The sequence below is a fragment of the Triticum aestivum genome, chromosome 6D, assembly GCF_018294505.1.
Source record: "Triticum aestivum cultivar Chinese Spring chromosome 6D, IWGSC CS RefSeq v2.1, whole genome shotgun sequence".
NCBI classification, from domain to species: Eukaryota; Viridiplantae; Streptophyta; class Magnoliopsida; order Poales; family Poaceae; genus Triticum; species Triticum aestivum.
Window position 1 is genome coordinate 51204220 of NC_057811.1, and position 8546 is coordinate 51212765.

An 8546-nucleotide genomic window follows, 5' to 3' on the forward strand; every position below is an offset into this window, starting at 1 on the left:
ATTAGGCGTGAAATTAATTTTTTTTACACTGGTTTAAATTTGATACTAAGTTTTAAACATGATGGTTTCAGATAAATAACTCTAATGCCGAGGAGCTCGTGGAGTAGCCTAGCCGCCCTCACCGCCATCTGAATCGTTGGACAAACTACGGCGGGATCCCCAGCCCCCCACTCCGGTGTGTGTGGATATGCACGTGGGCGTATGTGTGGCCACGGGCCAGCCAGTGACGCACTGACACGAGTGAGACGGCCATACAGACCCAGTGGAGGCCTTGAGAAGGCGTAGGGGTCAAGTTAGCAAATCTGCCAACGTAGGGGCCAAGGGAGCCTGACCTTATAATAAAACTTTAATAAAAAAGCTCCAAATGGAGCTAGCTCACCACGTATGAATCTTTGGCTCTTTGCTACTGGCTTCTGCGTGTGGCGCTAGGAATCCCAAAGCTGAAAAAAGCGTATTTCGTTCTCTTTTGTACTATGTTAAAGAATAAAACACAAACCGTGTTTGGTATTAATTCGCATAATCTTGGTATTCTGTTGGATTTAATCTGAGCTAAAGCTAGGAGATACTACAAAATCAATCCTTGTCCAAGTAAGTCCTTCACCTTTAACGCGAGGTGTTTGTGGATTTTTTTTCAATAAGTCCGTGAAGAATTTGATAGCATTTGACCATGTGAATAATTTGATAGCATTTATACGTTTGGTCATGTGGTTATATCTACAATATATCAATATATAACTAGGATTTTTCATGTAAAATGATCATGAAGAAAAAAGGTGTACTTATAATTTACCCTAAAACACTGCTCAAAGTTACCATTCAAACTTAATAATTGTTGCTGATATAAAAATACTTATTGACCGTGGCTATATTTATTCAAATTCTCTCAAAAGAAAAAGAAAAAAAATCTGCATATGCACAATGATGCCACCAATAAAACCACAATAGCAACATGTAGAGGAAAAACCCACATCACTAAAGGTCATCCATGACCACCTGATCTCATTCTAACGACTGAAAACACGAACATCCCCTCCCACACTCATCAACCGAGCTCTCGCTTGAATTGACCGCTCCCCTTTCCGCGATACCACGTCGGTACCCCCTGATGGGACATAGCTTTGCATCCTAGCACCAGACGTGCTCTCGGTGCATTTCTCAAAGGACTTGAAAGGTAGTTGCCGCCAGGTGGTCTACGGATCTGGATGCAATTTTTATTTTTTTTGGTGTTCGTTATACTGTCATGATTGAAGATGAATAGGTTGGAAGTTTTCTCGCAAAAAAGAACAGTTTCATGCGGGCCGGTTAGATTTCCAATTAAAATGACCAAAAAATGATCAACTTTTTATTGCCTAAAAAATGTTTTTTGAGTGTTTTACATCATCCGTTGAAGATGATGTTAACAGTGCATTTGATTTCTCTTTTTTTTGAACACTCGACAGGTAGTAGAATGCAATCCCCGTTGTGCAGCAGATACCTCAAACACTCGAACACTCGTGCTCGCCACGGCCGCACTAACCAATGCATGTCATGTTTGTTAGTCCCAAGTCATTAAAAGCATGCACGACCCACATCTTTTATTGATTGATATGTCACGAAACAATAAACGACGAGGGAGTTAATGTACCGTGCCTAAGTGTTTTGGGATTATTTGGTTTTCGTAGTACTAGAATGCAATCCCCGTTGTGCTACAGATACCTCAAACCCATGCGCCACCGTCCATTCCCGATCGGACGGCCAAAACCGAACACGTAACCTCACACACCCTTATATTACCTTCCGCCTGTGACCCCCCTTCGCCCACACGCCCGACTCGTGCTCGCCACGGCCGCACCACCCCCCAATCCCCTCTATTGACCTCAAGGTGTTCGACCGCGCGCGCCGCCATGGCCTCCATCTCCGCCGCCGCCAAGGCCACCTCCGCCGCCTTCGCGCACAAGGTTCCCTTCCTCTCCCCTCCCCTCCCCTCGCCCCCCTCTAGCTTCTCACTCCGCTGACCCCCTCGTCTCCTTCCTCTCCCCGCCGCAGAAGGAGCTCGCCGCGGCGGCGCCGCAGCAGCAGCGCTTGAGCGCGGGCGCCAGTAGCCGGCGCGCGCGGGCCGGGCGCGTCCGCGCGGTCGCGACGCCGACCCGCGCGCCGCGCTCCCCCGCGTCCACCGGCTCGGTGAAGAGCCCGATGACGACGACGGAGAAGATCCTGGCGCGGGCGTCGGAGCGCGCCAGCCTCGAGCCCGGGGAGAACGTGTGGGTGGACGTGGACGTGCTCATGACGCACGACGTCTGCGGCCCCGGCACCATCGGGATCTTCAAGCAGGAGTTCGGGGAGGACGCCAAGGTGTGGGACCGCGAGAAGGTCGTCATCATCCCCGACCACTACATCTTCACCAGCGACGAGCGGGCCAACCGGAACGTCGACATCCTCAGGGACTTCTGCGAGGAGCAGAAGATTAAGTACTTTTACGACATCAAGGACCTCAGCGATTTCAGAGTATACCCCTTGCTGATTCATTCCATTTATAAGCTTCCTGATTGAAGCTCATGCAAGAAAAAGTAGTAAGATTTATGTGCTTAAAAAAGATTTGAACTTTTGGGTTGTAGGCAAATCCAGACTACAAAGGTGTTTGCCACATTGCGCTCGCCCAAGAAGGTCACTGCCGACCGGGCGAGGTATTTGAGTGACTATACTAATTATTCGAAGCTTGTGTTTTGCTGTACAGGCTTAACCTGGTTCCTATTGATGTATAGGTTCTGCTTGGCACTGATTCTCATACCTGCAATGCTGGAGCATTTGGTCAGTTTGCAACTGGAATCGGAAACACTGATGCAGGTTTTGTGATGGGAACTGGAAAGGCTCTTCTCAAGGTATGCAAGCATGCTAAATTACTTCCGGGTCGAATTTGAAAATAGTCTTACCATGGAAACAGATGGGACATATCTTTCTCAGTCTGAGCAATCTTTGGTTCTGTATCTCAGTGATGTGTCAGGGTTTCTTCATTTGTTTCTCACCTTCTGTACATTTTTATATTATATTGTACTAAACTACAGTTTATTGCACGAATATGGAAAATTAAGATGTGCATTTGATAGAAGTAACTATAAGTTCCTTTCTGTTTATAAATTATATGCTGGACCATCAAAAAATACTCCATCCAATGCAGAGGTATTAGGTATTTAGGTGTAGTATCCGATTAGCACCATTCAAAGAACAGTTATCGATGTCTTTTCCATTTTTGCATCCTGTATGCTTCTCACATTCTGTTTATTTTTAGTGTGATCAAATATTGGTTTTTGAACATGCTATCTCTTTTCATGTCGTGAAGAAACTTTTCTCTATTTCTTTCCTGCATACAGCGTGTTCCCTATGGAAAAAATGGTGTTTTGATCTGTTTAATCTTATTTCCAGGTGCCCCCAACCATCAGGTTCGTATTAGATGGAGAAATGCCACCTTATTTACTCGCTAAGGATCTGATTTTACAAGTAAGCCAACAAAATAGTCTCGGTTATGCTATTTTTTTTTCGTCAGGAGTTTGTCATTGTAACTGAAATGACTCATCCTTGGTCATATCTGTTTACAGATTATTGGTGAGATATCTGTATCTGGTGCAACATACAGATCGATGGAGTTTGTTGGATCAACAATAGAAAGTCTAACTGTACGTTCCGTGCTGCTGGGTTAATCAGTTGTCATTTGATGTAAAATTGAGCTTAGTGTTTTCACACACTTGCTAGATGGAAGAACGAATGACACTGTGCAACATGGTTATCGAAGCTGGTGGAAAGAATGGTGTTGTGCCTGCTGATGAAACTACATTCAAGTACCTTGAGGTATTGAACTACCATCTGAATGTTAATAGTAGGACGAAGGCAGTGTGCTTTTCCCCCCCTCAAAGTTTGAGATAACCACTGGGGGGGGGGGGTACAATTTACAGTTACTAGCTAACAATATTTTTGTATCATGGTAATTGTGACATCATCTGCCATCCAATACACTGCAGGGTAAGACATCGGTCGAATATGAGCCTGTCTATAGTGATGCTCAGGCCAGGTGATTACAGTCTCTCCTTGCTCTTCTTGTTCTTGAGATATGTACATCAATCTAGACAGTTTAATTAAAACTATATTTCTCACACAAATCATCACTAGTTGATTTCGAACCTAATCAATAGTAAGGTTGTCTCTTTTGCATTTTATGGACGAAAAGGTTGGTCCAAAGTCAAGATGAACTAAGTTTCCAGTAAACAATGCCGTTGATTGCAACCAAAGTCTGCATATTAATTAATTATACAGAGGGTAGGGGTGTTGAAATACTTTGTGCAGGGCACTTGCAATAAATTTAAATAACTGGTTCTTCACTACTTTCTTCAGCTGATCAAAATAATGTGGAACCCGTTAGGCTTGGACATAATTGGCTACCTGTAGTGCTTCTCAGTAGGCGACGTCCTTTGGGAAATTTAGAATGTCCTTGTGCAGTTATAAGTTATCCTTACTGTGTGGCACATAGCCATACAAGCTGACATTCACAAAATAGTGCCCATATTTTCTGATGTCTTGCGGCCGAGAATTTGAATGCTGTTGTCACATTTGTGTTTTTTCCTTCTAGATTCGTCAACAAATGGTCTTTGTTTCATGTTATGAATGGTGTTATGGCATATTTGGCATATGTGCAAGCTTTTGATGTCTGTTGTTCTAATATTGATTGACTTCTTTTATTTCAGATTTTACAGTGACTACCGGTTTGATGTATCTAAATTAGAGCCAGTAGTTGCAAAGGTTTGTTAACTATTCCACTCTTTTGCATTCTCTGTTTTGTTTTTGTTAGTTCTCTTCTATAATGATGTAATCTCCATGAATGTGCAGCCACATTCCCCTGACAACCGTGCTCTAGCAAGAGAATGCAAAGATGTCAAGATTGACCGAGTCTATATTGGTTCTTGCACTGGTGGTAAGACCGAGGACTTTATTGCTGCTGCAAAGGTGTTCTTAGCTTCGGTAAGAAGCTTCAAACCAACTTCTTGTAGCTTGGTGATATATAGTCAGGATTATGTTTTCTTTTTATACATTTTAGCATACAGAGGTTCGGCTATGTATTCTGAAACTTGCAGAGTACGATTATTCCAATGGTTTTCTACTTGTTTGTTTCTTATAAGTTTTGTATGTTGTCTTCCCTCTCTATACTATGAACTCAACAGAGTAGTTATTAAAATAGGAACTATTGTAGGTTTTCTGTAATTAGGCCTGGCAGTGGGCTACATAAGCTTAGCTCTGCAAGCTTATCCTGCAGTGCTAATGAATAGGCTAGTATTATTATCAGGACAGGTTCAGTATGCACTTAATTCGATTGGATCTAGTTTTAGGACTAACTGGTATTGTTTGGGTTAAGGGCCGCACATATTGTTAAGCTAAAAAAAAGGGGCACGCATATTGTTTTCTTTTACTGAAAGAGCCTAATGTGGGCCAGGTTTGGGTTCAGCTAATTGGTCCGGCATATTGGACAACCATCAATGCACAAAGGGCATTAGTGGTTTCATATAGTTATGTTTAGATTATGGAGAACTTTGAAGGCTGTATGGGTTGGCATGTTCTGGGTAAATGTACAAGGATCAAATTAAGTTGCGCTTTGGTTGAACTTTAGTATGATTGAGTTGTGACCAAGGACCATTTATAGAGTAAAGTAATGTCATTGTTTGGATCATTATTAGAATTTAGGCACCTGCCTAACGTAAGAATTCCAACTTGACTGACCGTATGGCTGAGCGACATAAAGTATTATGATTGCTAACTTATTTATCAGTATGCAAAGCATCTTGGGCTATCCTATTGCTGTAGTTCTTTGTGCTCAATCCTAGATATGCATCTGTGTCATATTGCAGTAATTAAATCACAAATCCATGATTACTGGACTTACTACAAATTGTTTCCTTAATACAGGGCAAGAAGGTTAAGGTTCCCACTTTTCTCGTCCCTGCGACGCAGAAGGTGAATTTGTGATAAAATTATACAAATTCAGTCATCTTCCTGTTCGTGTTTCTAAAAAGAATGTTAAATCTTGCAGGTGTGGATGGACGTGTATAGTCTCCCCGTACCAGGATCTGGTGGCAAAACTTGCTCCCAAATATTTGAAGAGGCTGGTTGTGATACACCAGCTAGCCCTAACTGTGGTGCTTGTTTGGGTGGTCCTCGCGATACATATGCACGAATGAATGAACCTACGGCAAGTATCTTCGAATATTTCCAAATATAGTTCTGTACAATAGACATGCCACTTAATATAAATGTAGAAGGGGGACTTCTGTGTTAATTTTCTAGATAAGACATTTGACCTTGAATCCTGATAAATGTCTGCTGTCCTAAAAAACAACATCCCCGAACTGTCATATCCCCACATTGTTGGCTAGCTGTACATATCCCCACATTGTTGGCTAGCTGTAGCTGGCTCCTGACTCCCATCTCTCCTAGGGTTTCAGTTACGGTATAAAATTGCTAGTCGAAGCCACCAGTTTGCTCTAGGCTGCCGTTCTCAAGCATAGTGAACAAAAAATTGCAAACAAAATGCTCCCTCATTAGTTTTGATCCCTACTTAGCAGCAGGCCTTACTACCACATCCCTCTGATTGGGAAGTGGGAACGCACTTACTTGCATGAGATATCACATGTTAGATGTTCATGAAAACTACAACTGCAAATGCTGTAGAATACCATTTTCATGTATTAAGGTAGAGACCTTCATGGTGTGTTAAGAGAAATGTCAAGCGTGCTGCCATTCGGCTTTGTTGACAGATTGTTTTTTGGTGATCTCAAAGTCATGTATTTGGATGCAGGTCTGTGTATCAACGACGAACAGGAACTTCCCTGGCAGGATGGGCCACAAGGAAGGGCAGATCTACCTGGCTTCACCCTTCACCGCGGCGGCCTCGGCGTTGACGGGTTATGTCACGGACCCCAGGGACTTCCTGTCATAGAGATCTCGAAAACAATGAATTTGTGTTGCGGACTGTCCTGTACTGTACTTTTTATTCGTGTTTGAAACTGTAGTTTAGATGTGTCATCTGTGCGTCCGGCTGAGAAATAAGTTACTCAACGAGTAGCAGTTGTAACTGAGAAAGGTTTTGTTGTATGCTTTTTTTTCCCGACATTACTGAGTGTGCTATCAGGAACAAAACATAACTGTTACATCTCCACAGAAAGGACATCATTCCCGAATGATACTGCAGCTGTTGATCAGGAAAAAACATAACTGTTACATGATCTCGTAGCTGTTGATGTCGAACGGCGAATACATCAGAGTACCCATTTCATACTCTTGGACCTGTGCTTCACCATCTTGATCTCTCTCCATTGATTTTGATGGTACATACCATCTTGCTGGATCAGAGGCGGCGGTGAGGTCGACGATGCAGAGAGGGCCGTTGATGCACTTGAAGCTAAACAACAGCCCGTTGCTCGGCTTTCCTGACAAACAGCAGCGCCCATTCGCCTTTGCTCGAGAACTTGCGAGTTCTGTTCGAAACCAATCCCATTTTATTGTTGAAACTGCTATAGGTGCAAGAGGTACAAGGAGTGAGTGGGAGCTCTAAATGTCGACAGAAACGTGCCAAAGTAAACGAAGAAATAGCCGCTCATCAACCTTTTTTCTTTTGAGAATCCAGTCGCTCATCAACTATGGCTCAACTCTGTCTCTTTGGGAGCTTCGCTTAACACAGGTGGTGGAGCTACACACAAGCTAAACAGTGTCATGTTTATATTTATTCATAGCTACACACATCCAGAAAAAAGAGGGAGAATATATGGTGCACCGGTGCACCAAACTCTGGTAGCACGTTTTAAAGTGTTTGGAAAATTCTGAAAACAAAATAGGACATTCACACAATATCATCGTATTAAAAAAAACAAAATGCAAGCTAAACTTTTTTAAATATAACATGACCATTTTTAAATACAATGAACTTTTTGTAATATACGGTGAACAATTTTTAAATACACATTGAAGTTTTTTGTAATATACAATGAACAAATTTTTGATACACAATGATTTTTTTTATAATGCATGGTGAACTTTTTCATAATATACAATGAACATTTTCTTAATAATGTATTGTGCGGCGAACTTTTTATGTAATACAAAAAAGAGAACAAAAAAAGGGAAACAGAAAAAATGAAACGAAAAAGGAAAAAAACCAGAACTATACCACTGAAAAATCGGAAGCAAAAAACCACGGAAGAAACGAAAACAAAAACGCAAGAAACAGCAGCGAAGGAACATTACGCGAATCGCATAAGTGGGCCGGCCCAGCTGTAGGATTAGCCCGTGTGAAGATAGCCATTCACAAACCGCAGGGAAAAAAAAATTCGAATTAGCCATTCACAAACCGCAGGAATTTTTTTTTTCGAATCTCCCTCCCCTACCCCCGCGCCAAAGTTTCCAGCGCGCTCTTCCTCGCCTCGGATCCCGATTTCCTCCAAACATTTCGCGAAAATTTTCAAGATCCGCCGGCTGTTGGAGCCTTCCGACCAAAAATGGCAGGAAACGCAGATCTTCCGCTTCCTCCACTC

General features: G+C 42.5%; 1 protein-coding gene across 1 annotated transcript; it reads left to right on the forward strand.

The window, feature by feature from the left end:
* Positions 1 to 1804: 1804 nt before the first annotated feature.
* LOC123143470 (3-isopropylmalate dehydratase large subunit, chloroplastic) lies at positions 1805 to 7174 on the forward strand. The gene is made up of 13 exons (XM_044562400.1): positions 1805 to 1937; positions 2026 to 2484; positions 2595 to 2663; positions 2742 to 2858; positions 3400 to 3474; positions 3573 to 3650; positions 3727 to 3822; positions 3993 to 4042; positions 4713 to 4767; positions 4855 to 4986; positions 5926 to 5973; positions 6050 to 6208; positions 6815 to 7174. The coding sequence occupies exons 1-13, from the start codon at positions 1884 to 1886 to the stop codon at positions 6953 to 6955; spliced, it is 1533 nt and encodes a 510-aa protein (XP_044418335.1). The 5' UTR covers positions 1805 to 1883; the 3' UTR covers positions 6956 to 7174.
* Positions 7175 to 8546: the final 1372 nt, after the last annotated feature.